Source organism: Octopus bimaculoides, chromosome 26, assembly GCF_046866305.1.
Source record: "Octopus bimaculoides isolate indiv1 chromosome 26, ASM4686630v1, whole genome shotgun sequence".
NCBI lineage: Eukaryota > Metazoa > Mollusca > Cephalopoda > Octopoda > Octopodidae > Octopus > Octopus bimaculoides.
The window spans coordinates 30,160,364-30,186,883 of NC_142953.1; the positions used below are offsets into that span (position 1 = coordinate 30,160,364).

Genomic DNA, 26,520 nt, shown 5'->3' on the forward strand with positions numbered 1-26,520 from the left:
AACGACCACTTCAAGGCTTCCTTAATCATGTATTGATGAAATGAGTTCCAATTCCTGCTTTTCAGTTGTTCTTTCAAGGGACTGCAAGTTTATAAAATCTGTATTGAAATCTGCATCAACCCACTAGAAATAGCAGCTAAATCTCCACTGAATTACAACATATGGTTGTAAAAAAAATATTTAAAAAAAACCCCCAGAAAAATAAGACAAAGAGATTAAGATATGTCATTCTATCCCACCAACTTCTTTAGGACAGGGTGGTCACGGATGGAACTCTTTTGATCATAGGTGACATGGGTCTAAAGAACATTGTCATCCACAGTTTTTTAAAAGATAATGTTCTGTGTTTAATTGCAGATTGATTGCTATTTGAAAAAATAATTAATTATATAGTTTAATGCTGTGTGGTAAGAGGTTTGCTTCCCAACCACATGGTTGCAGGTTCAGTCCCACTGCTTGACACCTGGGTTGATCAATGCCTTGTGAGTGAATTTGGTAGACAGAAACCCTGTGTGTGTGTATGTGATCCTATTCCTTGACAACTGCTCCTGGTTTGTTTATGTCTTTGTAACTTAGCAGTTTGGCAAAAGAGATCAATAGAATAAGTACGAGACCAGGGGTTCTCAACTAGAGAGCCCTTATAACCCTTGCTGATACTTCTTCAGGATCCAAAATGTTTTAACAATTTCTTTTTGCGCATTTGTTTATAATATTTTATTATAAAAGTATAAAAGGATTTTTTTAAACATCAAATGGCTATGGGAGTCGACCCGAGTAAAAATGGGAACGAAAAGGGTCCACAGACAAAAAATGGTTTCAAACCTCTAGCCTAAACCTTTCAAGGTGATGCCTCAGCATGACCACAGTCCAGTGACTGAAACAAGTAAACAATAAAAATCAAATTATTAGATTTGTATTTTATTTAATGATTTAAAATGTTTATATTATTTTTATATATATATTTATATATATTTTGGTATTCTTTGAGTCTGACAGAATAATAGTTTTGCAAAATAATGCTAGTCTTTGTGACGCCATCACCTTTTGTTATGCAGGGCAGCCTTTGGTCTTGTCTTGTAAGATGTCTGTTGGTGCCAGGCTTTTTTGGTCATGTTTTACAATCAAATCGTGAAATAGTGGTTGCTGAAAATGGGAAACATAAAAATATAAAAAAAATAAAAACAGTTCTTTGAATATAACAAAATAGAATTTATTATTATTATTATTATTATTATTATTATTATTATTATTATTATTATTATTATTATTATTATTATTATAATAATTAAGGCAGTGAGCTGGCAGTATTGCTAGCACACTGAGCGAAATGCTTAATGGTATTTTATTTGTCATTACATTTAGAGTTCATATTCTGCTGAGGTCGACTTTACCTTTCATGCTTTCAGGGTTGATAAGATAAGTAACAGTTGAGCATTAGAGTTGATGTGATCAACTGGTTCCCTGCCCACAAATTTCAGACCTTGCACCTTTAGTAGAAAGGATTATTATTATTATTATCTTCGCAAGGGTGTCAAGCTGGTAGAATCATTACTGCACAGAGGAAAAAAATGCTTAGCGGCATTTCTTTTGGCTCTTTACATTCTGAGTTCAAACCCTGCTGAGGTTGACTTTGCCTTTCCTTTCTTGGGGTCAATAAAATAAGTGCCAGCTAAACTTTGGGGATCAGTGTAATTGACTAAGCGGTCTCCCTAAAATTTCTGAGTTTGTGCCAAAATTTGAAACCATTATTATTATAAAGGAAAGGGCAATGGATTAGCAGTATGTAGTTGTGGTTCCTTACATTATGAGTTCAAATTCTACCAAGATCAACTTAACTTTTCATTGTTTTTCAGTGGGTAGGGATCGTTAAAATGAAGTACCTTTCATGTAGTGAGGTCAGTTTAATCAAAAGGGGCTCCACCCCACCAAAACTGTTGGTTTTGTGTCTAAATCATAAATTATTGTTATTATCATTTTGTCTGTCTTCGTGTTCTGAGTTCAAATTCCACCTAGGTTGACTTTTTTTTTTTCATCCTTTCGGGGTCGATAAATTAAGTACCGGTGAAGTACTGTGTTTGATGTAGTTGATTTAACCCCTCCCCCAAAATTTCAGGCCTTGTGCCTATAGTAGAAAGGATTATTATTATATTGTTGACGACTGGGTCTTTGAATTCTCTTGTATCACATTCTTTACATTCCTCGTAGTCTTATCTTGTAATTCCATCAATGGTCTCTTTGTAGCCACCACCCAAAGACCCAGTCTTCAAAAATGTAATATTGTTAATAATAATAATAATAATACTGTTCTAAATTTTGTTGTGTCTTGGGAGAGTCATTACACCAATAATAATAATACACACTCACTGGTTCAACTCCACTTCTTTATTATAAGACATTTGGTTAAATATGTAACCAACTGGCCAATTAATCATTTGCTTAATGTGCTGGTTAAACAATTAATCGGTTGTTTGTCGAAATTCTTTTGTCACTGTTTGCAACCTTTACAGTGACTTTCCTATTCAGTCCAACTGACTAATAATAAAGAAGTGGAATTGAACCAGTGTGTGTGTGTTATTAATATTGGCATAACGACCCTCCTAAGACACAGCAAAATTGGTTCCAACACACCGATTCACATCAAGAATCTTGCAAACTAAATACAAAAATTGAATATTGTTCTAAATTTTGGCACAAAGCCAGTAATTTTGAGGGTTGAGGGAAGTTGATGACACCAACGTCCCAGTACTTAGCTAGTACTCTATTCAGTGACCCCACAAAGCATGAAAGGCAAGGTCAACTTTGGCAGAATTTGAACTTAGAAGGTAAAGAGCTGGAAGAAATGCCGCTAAGCACTTTGTCTGACATGCTAACGATTCTTCTGTCAGCCCAATGTCTCTATTATAATTATTTATAATAACGATTTATTTTAATTGCTGCAAGAGCAGCAGATGAAGTAGAGTACAGGGTTACAGTTGGGAGAAAAGTGTTTACATTTGGATGAGACAAACAACAAAAAAGAAAAACTACAACATAACATCATCATCATCATATCTCCAGGGTTATTTCTTTTTTTTGTTCCTATGTCAGTGTGGGTTGGATAGGTTTGTCCTTCTATTTCTCCCATGGCAGACAATAAAGAGAAAACTGACAAATTCTGGAGTGAGTCTCTGGTGGAGGACATAGGTTTTTTTTTTTTTCCTCGTACTGCTGAATGGTGTTTCGCTTGCAAATGGCAGCATAAAATGCATTCTTAGTCTGCCTGTATTTTACGCTGCCAGCACTAGAGGAACCATCTGTGTGTGTTTGTGTTAATATAATTACGCTTACAAATAATCATGTAAATATTTATAAGTATTAGCAGCAAAATAAGATTACACACACACAAACCTAATTACATACATATATACACACATATATATACACGTGTACACATGGACATACATGTACATATATGTAAAATTTTTGGTAAATGAATATTGGTAAGAAACCCGGTAAACAGCAGCTTTCAAACATAAAAAATTGATGTTTTGGTATTCATTCCGCCCAAATTACTTGGAATTGCCACTGCCTGATCTCAGCCCCACGAATTCAAGAGAACCAATGAATATCTCCCTCTCTAATTACAAACGTGTTTTGTTTTTTTTGTTTATTAAAAATGTATTATATAAAATCAAAAAAACGACTAAGAAATTATTATATGAATAAACATTTGAATATCCGCATATAAACCCCCACTCCCTTCCTCCCAATTGAAACTGACTGATCTTCCCACCACCACTGCCCCCACCTCATCCCCTGTGTCAAAGATGGAGGAGACTGTAAAACAGTAAACGAAAATTTATAGAAAATAGTTTTTGATTATTTTTCTTGTCTTACGCTGTAAAAAAAAATGACTGAAGAAAAAATATCAAAATTATATTATCAATAATATATATAAAAAAAAATTAACTTGAATGAGATTTCATTACTTAATTGTTGTTTTTTTTTGTCCACTGATAGTTTTTGTCAAATATTATTTATTATAATTATTTATTTTTTTGTCCCATTCTTGTCAATAAAATATGTGATATTGAAAGAAAAAAGTGTTTACAATAAAAAAGAGAATTATTCCTATGAAAATTGCTTTTGTGTGTTAAACATTTATGAAGGGCACATGTCCTCGTGGCCAGGGTGCTGTACTCACAATTGCAAGATTGTGGTTTCAATTCCAGGACCAGGTTGTGCGTTGTGTTCTTAAGCGAAACACTTCATTTCACGTTAGTCTGTGATTACTTTGGCACCTGTTCAGGTAACGTCATTTTGATGGAGAGAGTGTGTTAATGTACAGCACAAGCATTTGATCACAATAACCAAATCATTTGTGCAGATCGTTCAACAAGAAATTGCAGAATTGTCTTTCTCAGACCATGAGAGACTACCATCAGATATTAAGCATTTTAAATATATTAAGTCTTTTTAAATATATATATATATATATATATATAAATCATCATCATCATCATCGTTTAAAGTCCGCTTTCCATGCTAGCATGGGTTGGACAATTTGACTGAGGTCTGGTGAAACCGGATGGCAACACCAGGCTCCAATCTGATTTGGCAGAGTTTCTACAGCTGGATGCCCTTCCTAACGCCAACCACTCAGAGAGTGTAGTGGGTGCTTTTACGTGTCACCCGCACGAAGGCCAGTCAGGCAGTACTGGCAACGGTCATGCTCAAAATGGTGCATCTTATGTGCCACCCGCACAAGAGCCAGTCCAGGGGCACTGGCAACAATCTCACTTGGATTGCCTGGTCTTCTCACGCACAGCACATTTCCAAAGGTCTCGGTCAGTAGTCATCGCCTCGGTGAGGCCCAATGTTCGAAGGTCTTGCCTCACCACCTCAGCCCAGGTCTTCCTGGGCCTACCTCTTCCACGGGTTCCCTCAACTGTTAGGGTGTGGCACTTTTTCACGCAGCTATCCTCATTCATTCTCACCACATGTCCATACCAGCGCAATCGTCTCTCTTGCACACCACAACTGATGCTTCTTATGTTCAGCTTTTCTCTCAAGATACTTACACTTTGACGGGTATGCACATTGACATTACACATCCAGCGGAGCATACTGGCTTCATTCCTTGCGAGCTTACGTATGTCCTCAGCAGTCACAGCCCATGTTTCACTGCCATGTAACATGGTTGTTCATACACATGCGTCATACAGTCTGCCTTTTACTCTGAGTGAGAGTCCCTTTGTCGCCAGCAGGGGTAAGAGCTCTCTAAACTTTGCCCAAGCTATTCTTATTCTAGCAGCTACACTTTCAGCGCACCCACCCCCACTACTAACTTGGTCACCCAGATAGCGGAAGCTATCGACTACCTCTAGTTTTTCTCCCTGGAATGAGATAGAAGTTGTTTCCTGTTTGTTTACAGTGTTTATTGCACCTGAACATCTGCCACATACAAAAACTAACTTCGTAGTTAATCTGCCTTTGATATTGCTGCACCTCTTATGTGTCCATAGCTTGCACCGGGTACATCTTATAGAGTTACTACCTACTCCTTTTCTACATACTGAGCAGGGCCATCTACCTGAAGGGGTTTGTGTTTTATCTACCTTCCTACTTATTAGGATTTTGGTTTTTGCTAGGTTGACTCTAAGGCCCTTTGATTCTAGTCCTTGCTTCCACACCTGAAACTTCTCCTCTAGTTTTGATAGTGACTCCGCAATTAGTGCAAGGTCATCAGCATAGAGGAACTCCCAGGGGCAACCTGTCTTGAATTCCTCTGTGATCGCCTGGAGGACTATGATAAATAGGAGGGGGCTGAGGACGGAACCTTGGTGGACCACTACCTCGACCCGGAATTCATTACTGTACTCATTTCCAACCTTCACCTTACTGGCAGCATCTCTGTACATGGCTCGCACAGCTCTCACTAACCATTCTTCTATCCCAAGTTTCCTCATTGACCACCAGATAAGAGATCGGGGGACCCTGTCAAAAGCTTTCTCCATGTCAACAAAAGCCAGGTACAGAGGTTTATCCTTGGCTAGGTATTTCTCCTGCAGCTGTCTTACTAGAAATATGGCATCAGTGGTGTTTTTACCTGGCACGAACCCAAACTGCATCTCATCTAAATTGATTCACTCCCTAATTAGTTGGGCTATGACCCTCTCCGTAACTTTCATAACCTGATCTAACAGCTTGATGCCTCTGTAATTATTTGTATCTAAAGCGTCACCTTTACCTTTGTAGCAGTTGACTATGGTGCTGCTTCACCAGCCATTGGGTATGACTCCTTCGTGTATCACCTGGTTCGTAATACGGGTGACTAGGCTGTAGCCAACACTGCCAGATATTTTGAGCATCTCTGCAGTGAATCCTGATGGGCCGGGGGCTTTCCCTGTCTTCATACTCTTAATTGTTTTATCTACCCTGGTACTGTCAACTCGGATAGCTGGTCCCTCTGTTGGGTCGACATACGGCAGACTCTCTTTCTCCCATTCATTCTCTTTATTAAGCAATCTATCGTAGTGGCATCTCCAGACCTCTTTCTTTGCAGCCTCATTTAGTGCAAGCGTACCATCATCCATGCGAACACATTTCTCTCCTACAACATCACTATTCTCTCTCCTACACTGTCTTGCAACACGAAATACCTCGAGTCTTTGGTCCTCACGGCGCAGAGCATTGGCAAATCTTTTCTTATCTGCTTCCCCTCTGGCTAAATAAACCTGTCGCCTAGCTTCCCTTCTGGCAGATTGGTACAATTCCCTGCTACCACCGTTCTTCCAGTCCTTCCAAGCCTGTTTCTTTTGTCTAATAGCCCTGTCTACCTCCTTGTTCCACCACCACGTTACTCTGGGTCGAGAAGGGACTTTACACCAGCCACAGATCTGGTCGGTGGCTCTCAACAGGTTGTCCCGCAGAAATCTCCAATTGTCTTCTACGTTGTATGATGCTATATCCCCTTCTATTTCGTCAAATGCTTCAAGTAACTTGTCTCTAAGTCTCTGTCCATTTGCAGGGTCTTTAAGCTTCCTCACCCTTCTCCTCCAAGCCGGTCTAATTCTGGTAATCTGTGTTGGGGTGTACATTCTTCGCCAGGGAGGGTTTTGGCATTTATAAGCCTCCCTCTTTCTCTATTTCTGGCGAGGATGTAATCGATTTGGCTAGAGTGTCTGCCGGATCAGTAGGTGACTAGGTGACAGGCAGGTTTCCTGAAGTTGGTATTGCAAACCATAAGATCGGTTGCATCACAGAACTCCAGCAGTCTGGTTCCCTCCTCGTTGCGGGAACCGAAGCCATAGCCTCCATGTATGCCATGGAAGCCTCCAGCACGACGTCCGACATGACCATTGAAGTCTCCAGCCACAAAGAGAAGGTCCCTGTCCCTTGTCGACGAGGTAGTTTGCAAGAGGGTGTCATAGAATTGGTCTTTCAGACCATCCGGTAGCCCCAGTTGAGGGGCATAGGCTGAGATGACAGTAGCTAATCTATGATGAAGCACTAGTCTAATCTTAAGTACTCTGTCACATACTCTAACTACCTCGATTACCTTATCAACCCATTTCTCTGCTAGAAGTATTCCTACGCCCCCGACCCCGTCAGTGTTTCCTGCCCAGAAAATCTTGTACCTGTGTTCTTTGCCTGTGAGGAACCTCGCAGAACCTCCTCTCCATCTTACTTCTTGGATGCAGCACAGATCTACCCGTCGCCATTCAAGCATCTCAACAATCTCACTAGACCTACCTTTCAGCGTGCCGACGTTGAGAGTGCCAATCCTGACAGTGTGGGAGGAGTGGGCCCGTGTGACCCTGGGATGGAGGTGAGCAGTGTCGTGTACCTGAAAAGAAAGCTTGCATTTGGCAGAATTCATAAACAAAACAATACCTACAACCTTCATATACTACCCATTCTTTATGCGCTAGGTGGGGTATAAGGTCACTGGCAGTGTTCGAGGAAGATGATCTAAAACTTCCGGTACTGGTGGAGGGGGTGGGAGGGCGGGCGTACCGCTGGCTAAGGGAGCTTTGTCGTGGGTTCTATCAGTATACCGCGGGCTAAGGGAGCTTTGTCATGGGTTCTATTAGCATAGAAATTCCAAAACGATTTGGCATGAAGTTGGAAGTGAACTGGTTATATGTTTAGGGTCGCGTGCGAGTCAGAGAGGAGGAAGTGGGGGAAGAGTAGTGATGTAGAGAGAGAGGGATAGAGATAGAATAGATAGATAGAGAGAGAGAGAGACAGAGGACAGGCTGCAGGACATCATGCTGGTTTCAAATTCGTTGGGTTTTTAGAAAAAAGTTGAAAGAAACACAGCAGTGTTTAACCATGAGATTAAATGTTTGAATCGGTAACAGAAATGAGTTAAAATCGTAATTTTTAAAGGCGGGGAGAGACGAATTTCAGTCAGGTTTGGGCTAAGTAGCAAAACTTCAAGAAAGTAGAGACGAGGACGATAAATCAAGTGATATACATAGATAATCATGAATTTAAGACAGAAATGTATAGTTAGAAAAACAGAGTGGGGGTGGTGGAAGGGGAGCGCATCAGAAGGGATAATATATAAAAATAGAGATGATTTAGCTATTGTTCATGTCTTCGAGAGCTTTGTCGTGGGTTCTATCAGCATAGAAATTCCATATATATATATATATGTGTGTGTGGTTCAAAATTGAGCAAAAACAGAAAGCAGAGATTGGTGAGGGAACCACAAAGTGTATGAGTTTTATGCTCAGGTAAAATGGAAGAGTCTTTCATGTTTCATGTTTGCAATTTTCTACACAAAAAATCAAAGAAGGAAAATATAGAGAGAGGAGAAAAAAAAACATGTCTGGATTAATGGTTTCACATGTTGAATTGACCAGGAAGAAAGGTTAGTGGTGAGGGAGACAACACTAATCTGGCTAAAGTGTGTGTACCAATGTGTACATGTATATAATCTGTTTAGGTGTTTTTCCTTTTTTTGCAGGGGAACTAGATCTCAAAACACATACAAAGCTATAAATATTGGGTTAAAAAAAAATCCCTTTTGGATAGAATAAGTCAAAGGTAAGCTTCAATTATTCTGTCCAATCGTTAAATGACTGAAACAAGTAAAAGATAAAAGATATATAAAGTTTTCCTGAAATTCATATACTGTTACACAGAGAAAATTTATCCCTGTTATAAATATTTACCTACCTCTCAGGTTTCCTTATTTGAAGACAGGTTCGTTTGCCATGGTAACTGATCCAAATCTACATTGCCACCACAAAGAATCACTCCAACGTTTTGTGCTGAAGTATGTAGATGTTGAAACTTGTGTTGTAGGAGAGCAGTGAGACCAGTTGCTGAAGCAGACTCGATGACCACCTATAACAATAGAATAACAATTGTAAGGCTTAGCTGCTAACTTTAGTATTTGAGCAACCATGTCTAGCTGGGTGTGTCAAACTCATTTGGCCTTATGGACTGGATTGAAGCATAAACTATATTTTACAAGCTGGAAAGAGGGAATCATATATTACTAAAAATCCTGAGTCATATAGATTCATATGATCAGTTTCCTGGTTTCCATTGCCTATATAATTCCATCTGGATGGGACACAAGTCCATCACAGGGTTACTCACTTTTGGCAGCTGAGTGGACTGGAGCAACGTGAAATGAAGTGTTTTGCTCAAGAACGCAATACGTTGCCCAGTCCAGGAATTGAAACCACAATCTTATGATTATGTGTCCAATAGCCTAACCACTAAGCCATGCTCCTCCACATAATGAAGGCCAAAGTAAAAGGATAAAGGGGTCAATATATATATTATAACAACTTCATTAACAATAAAGAAAGGAATGAATATGAAATATTAAGAAAGTTTGTGCATATGTATGTAGGTATAGATATGTGAAGGCACATGGCTCAGTGGTTAGGGTATCTGACTCATGGTTGTAAGACTGTGAGTTCAATACATGGTTGCATGTTGTGTCCTTGAGCAAGATTCTTTATTTAATATTGCTCCAGTCCACTCAGCTGGCAAAAATGATTAGTACCAGAATTTGAAAGGGCCAGCCTTGTCACACTCTGTGTCCTGCTGAATCTCCCTGGGAATTATGTTAAGAGTATATGTATCTGTGGAGTGCTCAGCCACATCCACATTAATTTCATGAGCAGTCTGATTTGGCATGGTTTCTACAAGAGTATAGTGTGCCTTTTGCACACCACCTGCGCAGGTAACAGTTCTGAAACACTGGCCTCAGCCACAACTGTGATCTCACTTGGCTTGACAAGCCTTTTCAAGCACAGCACATTGCCAAGGGTCTTGGACATTTGTCACTGCCTCTGTAAGGGTGCTTTTGTGTGCCAGTTATGCAAGACTGGCATTGACCATGATTACAATTTCACTTGGCTTGATGGGTCTTCTCAAGCATCACATATGGCCACAGGTATTTATCTTGTGAAACAAACTTAACCACTGAGCCATGCTTGTGTCATTGTATTTCATCTCCAGAGCAAGGTAGGTGCTCTTGCTCACCTGTATGATTGATGAAGAAGGGGTGGGTAATCTAAAGGTGGAAAACAAAAACAATAATAATCAACAACAAAAAGAAAAGTCAATGCGGGAGCTTCAGTTTGAGTATCTAATCTGCTAGAAATAGCAGATCCTTCGTGTCACATCCTTCTCCCTTAAACAAAGAGTAGAGATATTAGAAAAAATACTTCAAGATAAATTATAAGTAAATAAAGGACAGAATGGTCATATCTGGATTGTTTTGGTCATAAGCCTGCTAAAAATAGTAGCTAACACAGAGTAATCTGAGACAAGACACTCTGTGATAGAAAATGAGAGGAGATGGGCATGACTGGATCAGGGGCAGTTTTAAAGGTTAAATGACAACATGCATCTACACACAGACACACACACACACACACAGAGCTTACCTTCATAGTTTGAAAAGCAAACTTCATTCCTTCAATGATTTCTTGATCTGTCTGAAAACAGAGAAATATTTACTAAATTATTGTATTTAGCTGCATGTACGCATATGGATAGTGTGTGAGTTTGCAGGTATCTGGAAATACTGATATATACATATATATGTTTATATATATATACTCTTTTACTCTTTTACTTGTTTCAGTCATTTGACTGTGGCCATGCTGGAGCACTGCCTTTAGTTGAGAAAATCGACCCCAGGACTTATTCTTTGGAAGCCTAGTACTTATTCTATCGATCTCTTTTGCTGAATCGCTAAGTGACGGGGACGTAAACACATCCTCATCGGTTGTCAAGCGATGTTGGGGGGACAAGCAGACACACATACATATATATATACATATATACGACAGGCTTCTTTCAGTTTCCGTCTACCAAATCCACTCACAAGGCTTTGGTCGGCCCGAGGCTATAGTAGAAGGCACTTGCTCAAGGTGCCACGCAGTGGGACTGAACCTGGAACCATGTAGTTGTTAAGCAAGCTACTTACCGCACAGCCACACCTGATATATATATATATATATATATATATATATATTTCACTGGCTTGTGTATATATGCATGTGTGTATGTGTATTTGTATATATTTATAAACACACATATTAATAAATATTTGTTACACTGGTGCATATATATATATATATATATATATACATATATATATATATATATATATACATATATATATAATACATACACACACATATATATGTGCTTGTATGTATGTATGCATGCATGTACATATGCTTGTATGTAGCATAGGTCCTAAAAAATTCTGGGTTAATGTCCTGCATGCTAGAAGACTGCTGGGAGTGAGGCATCCTTTAGTTTTGTTAAAGCTTGTCTCTAGAAGGTCACTCTGATATAAAACCAGATATGAAGGGAATGGCATAGAAAATTTAGGGGATCTTTTGCTGGCACTTCATGGTGCTCCCACATTCCTGAGTCTGTGACCCATATTGGCATCAGATACCTTGCTCTGTCTGTCTTATCAATAACGTGACTTTCCAATGCCTGGTTCAGCAGGAGAACACCACATGGAAGCTCTGTGTGTATGTGAACCATGGTGAAGCAGCCAACTGCACATGCAATAACCTCAATCACAGACATTGCTGACATGTTGCATGGGCAATGGTCACTAATGGTCTTCCTTGGTCACAAATGGACGACCACCAATGTGTATGAATGTATGTATGTATGCGTATATATACTTGCATGTATATAAAGTTGCTACATGTGTGGAACTCCAGCAGACAGCTATATGTATGATTCTTGGCACATGTGGATTCCTATATGTAGGATTCTACATGTGTGGGTTGCTGGTAAAATCCACATGTATTGAATGTCGGGTTTTTCTGATAGGAATCTTTTTATTAGGGACCACAAAATTTCTTCCTTCCTTTTTGTGATTGCAAATCTTCAATATCAAAAGGAAAAAGGTCCTTCCTCAGCCATATCAGGCTCATAAAACCAGTTCTCCAGGTTCTGTGGTGTATATAGTCCCTCCTGGATAGGACGCCAGCCCATTACAGGATTACTCAAATTTGCCAGCTGAGTGGACTCGAGCAACGTGAAATGAAGTGTTTTGCTCAAGAACACAACACATCACCCAGTCCTGGAATTGAAACCACAATCTTACGATCATGAGTCCAACATCTTAACCACTATGCTACATACTTCCACAAGTCCTTCCTAACCCATAAGCTCATAAAGCTAGTTTCCCGGTTTCCTCGGCATATATATATTCCCCACCTGGACAGGACACTGGTCTGTCGCAAGATTACTCCTTTTTGCTACCTAAGTGAACTGGAGCCACATGAAATGAAATGTTTTGCTCAAGAATACAATGCATCGCCTGGTCTAGAAATTGAAACCACAATCTTGTGATCGTGAATGCAACACTCTAATCACTTGGTCACATACCTCCATAATCTTTAAAATATACAAACATTCTGTGGCGTCCAGGAAATTCCCTGGCCTGGCTTGACTCCAGTACATCTTGACTCACATAGACTCCACTTGGTAAGCTGTATGCTTTTTTTTGAGGACTGACAACATACTTACTACACTCAGGACATCGTTCTCAGCATACTTCAGCACTATAGGCCATGTGATTTCACCAAGTTGCTGCCTGGCTATACTATCAGCTATGGTGTTCACTCGAGCTGGGGGTCCTTCCCACATTCGGCGCCCTTTCAGCAGAAAAGAAAAGAATAATAAGACAATGACACACAAAAGTAAGAAGCTACTGTTGTGATGTGTTTCTGGGAAGAAGTGTATTTAAAAATGAAGTACTCAATACTTCAGCTTGGAGTGTCCAATGTATTGATATATTTATTTTTTTAAAATCTTTTTATCTTTTATCTCTTACTTGTTTCAGTCATTAGTCTGTAGCCATGCTGGAGCACTGCCTTGAATCGACCCCATGACTTATTTATACGCCTTTCTACAATTGGCACAAGGCCTGAAATTTTAAGGGTTAATTCTATCGACTGGTACTTGTTTTTTCATCCTTGAAAGGATGAACAGCAACGGCAATCTCGGACGAATTTCAACCCTGAACAACATTTTGTTCAGTGTGCTAATGATTCTGCGAGCTAATGTTAATAATAATAATAATAATAATCTTTTCTACTATAGGTGCAAGGCCTAAAACTTTTAGAGGAGGGGAGCAAGTTGATTACATTGAGCACCAGTATTCCACTGGTACTTACTTCATCAATTTCAAAAGATGAAAGGCAAACTTGACCTCAGTGGAATTTGAACTCAGGACATAAAGGCAGATGAAACGCTGATAAATATTTTGCCCAGCATGCTTGACGATTCTGCCTGGTCACCACCTTCCATTTCATAATAACAACAATAATAATAATAATAATTATAATAATGGTTTCTGATTTAGGTACAGGGCTAGCAATTTTGACAGGGTGGGGTGGGTGGGTTAATTAATTATATCAACACCAGGGTTTGACTGGTACTTTATTACATTAGCCTCGAAAGGATGAAAAGCAAAGCTGACCTCACCTGGAATTGAACTCTAACCATAAAGCCAGAAGAAATTCTGATAAACATTTTGTGTGAGGCATCAACAATTCCCCTCCCACCACCTCACCTCCTTCATAACTGCTTCAAATTTTGGCACTACTACTACTACTACTACAGCTGCTGCTGCTACTACTACAACTAGTACTACTACTATTACTACTACTGCTACTACTACTACTACTTCTAGCACTACTACTACAACTACTACTATTACTACTACAACTACTGCTACTACTACTGCTGCTGCTACTTCTGCTACCACTACAACTACTACTGCTACTACTACTACAACTGCTGCTACTGCTGCTGCATTTACTACTGCTACAAATATAGAGTAACTACAGCTTACCTGCTTTCATGCTCTTTCCCAATTCTTTGCCAAGTGGTTCCACCATATATACTGGAAATAGAGAGAAGACCATTAGAAATACATACATATATGTACATGTTAGAGAAAAAATTTGTAGTTTAGAATCAGTAGCTCTTTGACTGCTATTTCTAAATTTTCAGTATGTTGGGGAAGCAACTCATGCTAATCCCTGTATATTTATGATTATAAATGGTTTTACCGATAAAGGTTTTTTCATACTGAACTACTTGGCAAAATTGTTAATTATTAATTTTATTACTAATTGACGATTCCCTGCCCTATATCTGTATATTTATATTGATGCCTCTAATTGAATGGTTAAACTGTAACCCTTTTATACAGGACTTTTTATGCGGGACTATTTGTGGCGCACATGGAATAGATTCTTTGGAGTGAAGTATTTGAACGTACTAGACGATAAGTTTTGTAAGTGCCTTCCTCATGTGTTTTTGATGTCGCATGGTCAAAATTCCCATGAGTTATATAGACACTTTCAAATTTATTCGAATATTGGGCTGAAGATCGGAATAGAGTACCTTCATACTCTTAACCGTGAAACGTCGTACTCAATTAACTAAAGGCAGGTTTGTTTTTGCTTTTCTCTTCTGTTTTTGTTTTGTGTGTGCCATAAATATCGCCATCCGTTAGAGAAAAAATTTGTAGTTTAGAATCAGTAGCTCTTTGACTGCTATTTCTAAATTTTCAGTATGTTGGAGAAGCAACTCATGCTAATCCCTGTATATTTATGATCATATATATATATATATATATATATATATATATATATATATGTGTGAACAGATTTTCACATATTTGGTGTATTTTTACAAGTAATTTCACGTTTTACACGAACAATCTTCAGGTAAATATTCATAAACCAACAATTGGTGGTGGTGATGATGATGATGATTGTGTTCCACTCAGAGTTGGTTTCAACTTCTCATTTCCTCGTATCTTGTTCAGGTACCATAACCAAAATTATCGCTACCATCACAGGGATCACTAAACCAGTACTTTAGTCCTCCTGTACCATGCTGACTCTTTGACTCGAAGAACAACGCCTAATAATAAGTCAGACAACGTAAAGATCTTACCTTTAGTCTTTGGACTCACTAACTTTGTGGCAAGCGATATCCCCGCAGCGAGACCACCACCTCCAACAGGAACTATAACTGCTTCCAGCTCAGGTACTTGTTGCATGAGTTCAATTCCAATTGTACCCTGTAATGTACCCAAGATATTATTGTGACTTTTACTGTTTTTATGGATTCAACAAAAGCTTAAAAATTGCTTAACCAGGGAGCCTGTACATTGGATGGCTGGCTAGAAGTAACAGCCACATCTCTCTCAAATCTCACTGAATTGTTTAAAGTATACACCAGAAGGGACAATGTGGTCTGATATACAAAAAATGAGATGGTCACATTTGGAACCCACTCCTTTGATCTTAGATTGTGTGTGTTCCCACTGTGTGACACCTTGGATAAATATCTTCTAATATAGCCACACAATCAACCAACAGACTTCTGAGTATGTGGAAGCCACTTGTATGTGTGTATGTGTGTATTTCTAGAAAAATATGTGTATATACATACACATACACTCGTATATAAAAATACATATACATACATATATATATATATATATATATATATATACACACATACATACATACATACATATAAGCACACATGTGTATATTTATATTTACACACACAGACATATATACACATACATTTACATACATATTCTTTTTTATTCTTTTATTTGTTCCAGTCATTAGACTGTGGCCATGCTGGAGCACCACCTTTAGTTGAACAGATCGACCCCAGGACTTATTCCTTGTAAGCCTAGTACTTATTCTATTAGTCCCTTTTGCTGAACCACTAAGCTACAGGGACGTAAACACACCAACATCGGTTGTCAAGCGATGGTAGGTGACAAACACAGACACATGCATACAAACATGCATACATGCATACATATATATATATATATATATATATATATATATATATATATATATATATACATACAACAGACTTCTTTCAGTTTCCGTCTACCAAATCCACTCACAAGGCTTTGGTCAGCCCAAAGCTATAGTAGAAGACACTTGCCCAAAATGCCATGCAGTGGGACTGAACCCGGAACCATGTGGTTGGGAAGCAAGCTTCTTACTACACAGCCACACCTGATATATATATATATATATATGCATAGACATATATTACACACACACGTGTGTGTGAGCACATGCGTGTGTGTGTGTGTGTGTGTGTGTGTGTGTGTGTGTATATTCACTCATACAAATATTTAAGTGGAAACCACATCCATATACACATAAGAATACCTGCATCAGCACCCATCAGCACCACCCTTGCCACACACAGACACACCCACATGTCTATCAGTACATTATTTTAAACAGGTGTGCATTTTGATATCTCACCTGACCGGCAATGACATCCACATTGTCAAATGGAGCAATGATTTCAAACTGTTTTTCATCTGCAATTTTTTCACATAATGTATGTCTGTAATAATAATAATAATAATAATAATAATGAATGTCTTGATGTAGTACCAGGCAGTAGCTCTCCTGATTGGAAGTCTTATCGTGGACATTGTTTTGTCTTGGTATAAAAGATGGGCTACTGCAAATATTCTGCTCAATACCACAGATTTGCTTGTTAGTTGTTTGACCTTAACTAGTTGAGCATGTCCCTTGGTGGCTGACGATATGTGCATCTCTGATCACGAGCAGAAGTAGTGGGGGAACATCATAGCCATGTGTTGAGAGGAATTCTTTGGGGTTTGAATAATTCACCTTTGGAAAAATTGGTGTTTCATTCAACATCCTTAAACAACCCTTATTCAAGGACCATTTGAGCGATGGGCTACTCAACCTGAAGAAAATTCTAACTGGGCCCCACCTGCGAGGTCATGCACTGTTTACCTTGATATGAGATCACCATGTTGTACACATATGGTTGTGTGTACCAATGTATACACGTCCCTTTCTTATCATACCTAGGGCACCCACAATATGTATAAATTATTATCAGAATTTATCAACCCAGAAAGGATGAAATGCAAAGTCAACCTCAGTGGAATTTGAACTCAAAATGTAAAGACAAATGAAATGCTGTTAAGCAATTTTGTCAAGTGTGCTAATGATTTTGCCGGTTTGTTGCCTTAGCAATAATAATAACAATGCTTTCAAATTTTGCCACAAGGGCAGCCATTTTGGGAGAGGGGATGAATCTATTACATCGACCCCCCCCCCCCCCAGTGTTCAACTGGTACTTAATTTATCGACTCCAAAAGCTCGCTGCCTTAGCAGTAATAATAATAATAATAGTAATAATAATAATAATAGTAATAATAATAATAATAGTAATAATAATAATAATAGTAATAATAATAATACATTGCAATGTTTGTTAAGAATACATTTCATTATCTCAATGTACGTCCAGAATATAAAACATTATTATCATCACAAAGCATGTGCGACATGTATGCTATGGTGTTTTGTATGTCTGGAATGTATCATGATATTATGAAGTGTATGCTTGAAATACAAACACAAAATCACAAAGGATGTGTGAAATATATAATGGTATTATGTAATGCATGTGTAGAATTTAATAGAATATTGTGTAATGTATGTATGATGCACTGATTCAGTGTGGGTTAAAGAGAAAGGATAAAATCTAAAGAGAAGGACATATTTTATGTGTGTGTGTGTGTTTGGGTGTTGTGTGATTAAGAAGCTTGCTTGCATTGGTGTTGCAGTACTTGGATGCTATTGGTGAAGAGACGTTCATCTTGTTGGTCAAAAAAGCTATCAACATCATCACCATCTTTGTTATACTGGTTCCCAGCCAAGTGTTTTTCATGTTGGGGCCAAATCAGGAGAAAAAGGAGAGTGTCCAACCAGGGTGCTTTGCAGTCCTGCTGCATAACACCCTGGGCGTGTGTCTTCTACTATAGCCCCAGGCTGACCAAAGCCTTGTGAGTCAATAGGAGAAACAGAAACTGAAAGAAGCCTATCATATTGTGTGCGTGTGTGTGTGCGTGTGTTGTGTTGTCTTGACTTCATATGATGGCTGTAAATGAGTATCACCATCATACAAGCAAGGTTGTTCCTTTCCAATCTTCTATGAAACTATGTCCAACCACAGGGAAATATTACCTTTTACATAGACGCACTTGAGGGTTGGCAACAGGAAAAGCACCCTCAAAAACAATTCTGTCTGACTCATGCTAGGATGGAAAAGGGAACTTCAAAATGATAATGTTGGTGATAAATATATGCATGTGTGCGTGTGTGTGTGTGTGAGTTTGTGTGTGTAAGTATGTATATGTGTGTGTGTTTGTGTGTGTGAGTGCATATGCATGTGTGAGTTTGTGTATGTAAGTATGTATGTGTGTGTGTATGTGTTTGTGTGTGTGAGTGCATATGCATGTGTGTGAGTTTGTGTGTGTATGTATGTGTGAGTGTGAATGCATCTGTGTTTGTGTGTGAATATAGACACAAGAATTATACCTGTCTTGTATGTCAATTTGACAAAGTTGTACATTGGCGCCATAAGCTTTGACAGCTTCCACTTTAACAGCTGGGGTATTGCAGGGTACGACCACAGAACAGGGTAGTTTGATCTGTTGTGCTGCCCAGGCGAGGGCGAGTCCATGGTTACCAGTACTGTGTGTTACCTGGATGAAAAAAAAAAAAAATCAAAGCAAGAGAAAAAAAAAATACTGATGATTATTGAGAAAGGATTATGATGGGGTCCAGAGGAAGAAATTAATAACAGTAATGCTGATTTTTTTAACATAGGCACAGGGGTGGGGTCAGATTTTGTGTGTGTGGGGGGGGGTAGATATAGTTGGTTGTGTTGACCCCAGTATTGGTATTCTACTTAATTGGTTGCTGTCCCACTACATAATTTCAGGTTCACTCCCATTGTGTAGCTCCTTAAGTAGCCACATGTGCAGATTTTGTACATGGAAACTGGAAGAGTTCCTAATGTGTGTGTGTGTGTGTGTGTGTGTGTGGATAGAGTCAACATCCATTGACAATGTTGCAAAAGCAATGAAAATTTTGGAAAGAAAAAATATAAATAATAAATGAGTGGAAATTGAACCAGTGTGTGTGTTAGATATTAAGGCAGTATAACTCTCTCCAGACACAACAATATATATATATATATATAAATTTACTTTTGGTAATGAGATAAAAAAAAACCAAGGCTGTGTAGATTTTAGAACATTTATAAATGTTCTGTATTATGCACAGCCTTGTTTTTTTTTATCTCATTACGAAAAGTAAATCCTTATATACACACACGCTGATACATGACCTACGTTGGATCCCTTATTCGCTTAATCACCAAACCTGGAGCTTAACTATGGTCTATCCATAGCACTTACTGAGCATTACCTGACACCTCTGGGTCTCATTGACACCAATACCACTCTGTGTAGAGCCTCCAATACCTGGAGGTCACTAACAACCTATATATATATATATAGGTGCAGGAGTGGCTTGCATGGTTTCGGGTCAATCCCACTGCGTGGCATCTTGGGCAAGTGTCTTCATCAGGGCTGACTGCCCCTTTCTTCTCAAACTGACCCACGAAACCAGGACATATGGGTTATTTGCTTGGCAAAATTGGTAACATTTCAGCAAATGCCTTGTGGTATTTAGGAGGAGAGAAGGGAAAGGAGGAAAATAAGGAAAAGTAGTAGTAGTAGTAGTATACAGACCACTCCTTTTATGGTTGGTTTCCGTTCCAGTAGAGTCAGAATCTACAAAAAAAATCAGCAACAACAATCATTATCATCATCACCAGTGTTATTATTATTATTATTATTATTATTATTATTATTATTTTAATTCAGGTTTTGTTGGAACTCCTTGAATCCAACATGAGTAGCAGGCTTTCTACCTGTTGCCTATGGTACCATGCCATGTGTATATATATATATATCATCATCATCATCATCATACGTCCGCTTTCCATGCTAGCATGGGTTGGACGTATATATATATATATATATATATAAACACACACACGTATATATATATATATTTATCTCAGTTTGTGAGAAATAATCTTTCTTGTTTACATACTGATTGCTCACCTGTGCAATTCCCACTTGAAATGAAACACTTGTTGGTGGTGTTGTTTAGCCCTTGGTCAGTGTACTGACAGGCATAAAATCAAAGACACTCCTGCCTTGACCAACTCTTATTCTATTGTTTTTTTTTTTTTTGTTCAACATGATCAGAGGCGTGGATATACGATTCAGAAGCTTGCTTCCCAACCACATAATTTTAAGTTCAATTCCACAGCACTGCACCTTGGGCAAGTGTCTTCTGCAATAACTTTGAGCTGACCAATGCTTATTGAGTGAATTTGATAGTTAGAAACTGTATTGAAGCCTGCTCTGTGTATGTATGTATATATATAAAATATAAGTAAGATTCAGTTGAATTAGGTACTTAAATTGTGGCACCTCGTTAGATCAGAATAATATAAACACACACAACAATATTATGTAACTATCAAACTTGGTACACAAGTCCCGGCCGAATGATATTCTTGCAGTGTATGTAGACAATTAGACCCAGCTGAGTAAAGAAATCCACTCTTGAGCTATTCACACATTTACATTATATTAAATATATGCTCCATAATATTACGAAGGGCAGATTCCAAGACAGGTGAGTAAAATATGAATGAGTAACAGTAGAGGTACAGGTGTCAATCCATTATGGCCATTTCTAACGACTCCTTTGACAACACTATCTGTGTATATATAACTGTGGGTGTTGGGGTATGACACCTATGTATACTTCCTGGGGATGTTTCATTAATGTGAATGTACTCTTGTACTTGTCTGAGTGTTGGGTCCTTTGGGTGCTTGGATAAAATGCGAATGTCAAGTTGGCATGTTGGTAAAGTATGGAGGATTGTTTTTTGTCGTTATATTGTTTCAAATGTTCATTTAGTCTTTCCGCAATGCTCCTAGATGTTTCACCTATGTATATCATGTTCTTGTCTTTACAAGCACATTCTATGCACCTTATACTGTAGACTACATACCATGCAGTTGTCATTGGTGCATGTGGTATTCTCAAAGGGGTACGTCCTACATAGTTGTGATCTGATGGAGTTCCCTGGCTTTTCAATAATCTTAATGTTGAATTTAGTCTCCTTCAGAGCTTTTCAAAACCTACAGGCTAGTTCTCCAGGGGCTGTGGCCTCTACAAACATCACTCCTTGATATTTATCAGTCTTGTACCATGTGTTCACCCTATTTGTAAATGATAGTTAGAAACTGTATTGAAGCCTGCTCTGTGTATGTATGTATATATATAAAATATAAGTAAGATTCAGTTGAATTAGGTACTTAAATTGTGGCACCTCGTTAGATCAGAATAATATAAACACACACAACAATATTATGTAACTATCAAACTTGGTACACAAGTCCCGGCCGAATGATATTCTTGCAGTGTATGTAGACAATTAGACCCAGCTGAGTAAAGAAATCCACTCTTGAGCTATTCACACATTTACATTATATTAAATATATGCTCCATAATATTACGAAGGGCAGATTCCAAGACAGGTGAGTGGAAATCAGACCGGTGAGTGTGTTATATGTCTGTATAAGTGTATGTATGTGTGTGTTTATGCATATATAGACTATATGTGTGTATGTGTATATCTATGATTAACTTTATGTACGCTTACACACATGCGTATCTAGATGTGTAGATATTTTCAGGTGCACATTTAGACATCAAAAGTTTATAAAATGGTTAAAAACAAATATACTTTCCTTGAAACGCTATACAATAAACACAATAATTCAAAATTTCATTAACTAATGGGAATTATTTATGTGTACATAAATAATGTACACATTCGGACACACATGTATGCATATAAACACATATATGTGTACTTTTCATACCCATCACCCCTAAAAAGAAATTAATATAGATCCATATTGGGCAATTCCAGTAATAAATCTTATATAATAAAACAGAGTTTGTGTGTCTGTGTGTGCGCGTGCATATTTTTCTTATGGATTTGAAAACTGAGTTGCCAATTTTGACGTATGAGGTATCAAAAGATTCAGTAATCTTTTGGCTGACAAATAAAGTAGATTTTTTCGTACAACTCTTTTTTACTACAAAAACAACCTCAAAAACGAGGTCGGGTTGCACAATTTTGAGGTCTTTATCTAAGGGAGGCAACTCTGCTTGAACAAATTTTACTATTTTGGGCAAGTGTTTTTCTACTATATCCCTAAGCTAACGAGAGACTTGTGGCTGAATTAGGTAGATGGAAACTGCAGCATTGTTCATCAGAAAATGACCCAAAAACATGTTTATAAAGAAGAGCTGTTTGTTTCATACCCCTTGTGTGCCGAATCTGCCCATAGGAAAGGAACAAATAATACAATGTGGCTGTAGATCATAACACCCAGGCAATGCTACGGTGCATTGCTAGTATATATATATATGTGTGTGTGTGTGTGTGTGTGTGTGTGTGTGTGTGTGTGTGTGTGTTTGTCCCCCTCCCTCCACCACTAGACAATTGTTGTTTGCTCGTTTATGTCCGTGTAACTTAGCAGTTCAGCAAATGAAACAACAGAATAAGAGGCTTCAAAGCAAAACAAAAAATATATTAAAAAAACAAGCATTTACTCAACTAAAACCCTTCAAAGCAGTGCTCCAGCATGGTCACAGTCCAATGAGTAAAACAAGTCAAAGAAAAAGTGTGTACAGCATCATACAATGTGTCCTTCATTTTTCTAGGGTGGTAGAGTACTATTAAAAGAATATTTGGCTGCTATTTCTAGCAGGTTGTCTGTGTAAGTAATCCCTTGATGTCTTCTGTTGTTGTTAAGCTCTTGGTGAGCCCTGGTCTTTTGTCTTTTACTTGTTTCAGTCATTAGACTGTGGCCATCCTGGGGCACTGCCTTGAAGAACTTTAGTAGAATGCATCGAACGCAAGATTTTCTTTCCCATTTGACTGTTCTCGTTTGCTGAACTGCTATGTTACAGGGACGTAAATACACTAATGATGGTCGTCAAGCAGTGTGGGGGGTGGGGGAGGACAAACACACACACGATGGGCTTCTTTCAGTTTCCGTCTACCAAATCCACTCATAAGGCTTTGGTCGGCATGAGGGTTAGGGTTAGGATTAGGCTTAGAGTTCGGCTTAGACAACACTTGCCCAAAGTGCCATGCAGCGGGACTGAATCTGGGATCTGGATCGACCACCACCACCACCACCACCACCACCACCATGAACACCATCCAGTGCCCTCTTGAGACACACACATACCAGGTACTCATACAGGGTCCTCCACTGATGAGGGGTCCCAAGTCTAATCTACGTGTGCTGTGGTTTGTTGTGAATGAATAAATACTTTAGGGACCAGTGCTTTTCCTGGGAAACTCACAGATTTAGGGGCCCAATGCTGATCTATGTATGTTGTCGTTTGTTGGGAATAAATAAATACTTTATTTACATTCAACGGATGTTTGTCCTCATCTTGTTTGTTGTCAACATGTTTCAGCTGATATACCCTCCAGCCCTCATCAGGTGTCTTGGGGAAATTCCAAACCTGGCTTCTCATTCCTAAGGTATTTTTCGATGTTATTATTATTATTATTCAGGTCATTGCCTGGAATCGAACTCAGAATCTTGGGGTTAGTAGCTCGTGCTCTTAACCACCACGCCATATTCCCACGGGTATATAGAACTGAATAAATACTATACAACTGAAATAAATACTTTAGGGCCCAGGGCAGTGAATTTCCCAATGAGGCCTACAATGCCATTGGGATGGCCCTGCTGCCACCACCACTACTACCATTACTGTCACCACCACTGCTGCCACCACCACCACCACCAGACCAAATACCAGCTCCAAGTATTGCCATCACAAAGCAAATAAGAGAACCTCTGATGATGTTGTCAATTGACTGGATAGAGACAACAGCTGAATCTCCCTCAGACTACAACTGCTAGATAAACCTTGTCCTATAAATAAAAGGACTCGACATTCATCGATGGCGGTGGTGGTGGTTGGTGGGGGGGGATATCTTTGAGCATAGATCTAAGGGTTGGAGCAGGGCAGACCTTGGTCAGGTGTGTGTGAGTGCGTGTGTGTGTGTGCGTGCTAAAGAACAACAACAATAACAACAAAAAGAACTACTACCTCACAAATCACTGATGCCACCACTTCTACTACAACCACAACATACCAACACCGAAATTACAATACATGCACGATATAACCAGTTGATCCTTACTACTACTACTACTACTACTATAGCCCCAATCATATATCTACAAGAATCACCACCACCACCGTCAGCAAACAAGTACCACGAAAGTTACTACCACCACCACCACCACCACCACAAACACTGCGACAACAACAACAACCACAAGGACCAGCACAATACATTCATACATGTATGCATGCACAAACACACACACACACATACATACATACACACACACACACATACATACATACATACAAACGCAAACGCACACATAGCAAACGAAAGAGCCAACGTTTTGCCATCTGTCTTACCCCATTCAACGCTCCTCTGGCCTTGAAAGAACCGGTTTTCTGAAAGTTCTCTGTCTTGAAGTGGACAGTTAGTCCGGTAAGCCTGTCCACTGTCCGGCTACTGAATATCGGTGTGCGTCGTATAAAGGGTAAGATCCTTTCATGGGCGCGGAGCACCTCGCGTAGTGTCGGTTCCAACATTGTGTCGTTACTATCGCATCCAACACTGATTAAAGCATGCTGTCACACACACACACACACACATTGATATATACGTACATATATATATATATATATATATATATATATATATATATATATATATATATATATATATATATATATATATATATATATATATATATATATATATATATGCTGAGATAAATGCGTACACATACATATACATACGTGTATAATAAGTACGTACGTACATACATAGTCATCTACACATACCCACCGTTATACACACACGTACATATCATATACATGTGTGTGTGCATACATATACACACATACATACACACATGCACGCGAATGTATATACATACATGTATACATACCTACACACATACCAACATATCGTACATTTATACACATATGCAAGTGTATACGTACATATACAGACATATATATATATGAACGTACATGCATACACGCATATACATACACACACACACATACATACATACATGCATACATACATACATACACACACACACATACATACACACATACACACGTATGTACATAAACATACATAAGTTAGTACGTTCATGTTTCTATATTTACAAAAATATACACGCTGTCGCTGATTACATTTTGACATACATAGATACTGAAAGCACACACACACACACACACACACACACACACTTCAGTACATTCACCCTTGTCTCTGCTTACACCTCTTTGTCTGACACACATATCTCATCACAGAATACCCACTGTCCCCACCCCCACCCCCTACACATACTCCCTCACCCCACCCACCCCACCACCTTCACCACCACAGCAACAACATCCACAAACATACATGTATACTCACACACACACACACATAGATAACACCCACACATATACACACATTTATATATACGTGCATATGCATTTCTAGACATATATCACTATTCACACACACACACACACACACACACACACACACACACACACACAGTACACATACCATGTATGTACACACATGTGTTATATATGACCGAGACCTTTGGTATTATGTTCTGCTTGAGAAGAGGATCCATGAAGCCAAGTAAAATCACAGCTGTGGTAGATACCAGTGTCACGCAAATGGCACCCATGCTGGTGGCGCATAAAAACACCTTTCGAGTATTGAGCCTCGTATATGAATGTATGTGTGTGTGTGTGTATATATATATATATATATATATATATATACCGGAGTAAGCACATAAATGTGAAACAAGATGGAAAAAAGAGTACTCTAATACCAGAGTTGGAGTAATATGTGTTATTTAAAAGCAGCAGAAATATAACAAACACTGTTACTTGGAGT

General features: G+C 38.7%; 1 protein-coding gene across 1 annotated transcript; it reads right to left on the reverse strand.

Moving 5' to 3' along the window:
* Positions 1-897: 897 nt before the first annotated feature.
* Positions 898-25,245, reverse strand: LOC106876719 (serine racemase). The gene is made up of 10 exons (XM_014925390.3): positions 25,011-25,245; positions 20,144-20,185; positions 18,924-19,090; positions 16,821-16,905; positions 15,466-15,592; positions 14,351-14,401; positions 13,021-13,148; positions 10,902-10,952; positions 9,169-9,339; positions 898-1,143 (listed from the first exon to the last, which is right to left on the reverse strand). The coding sequence occupies exons 1-9, from the start codon at positions 25,188-25,190 to the stop codon at positions 9,172-9,174; spliced, it is 999 nt and encodes a 332-aa protein (XP_014780876.1). The 5' UTR covers positions 25,191-25,245; the 3' UTR covers positions 898-1,143; positions 9,169-9,171.
* Between the last annotated feature and the right edge of the window lie 1,275 nt (positions 25,246-26,520).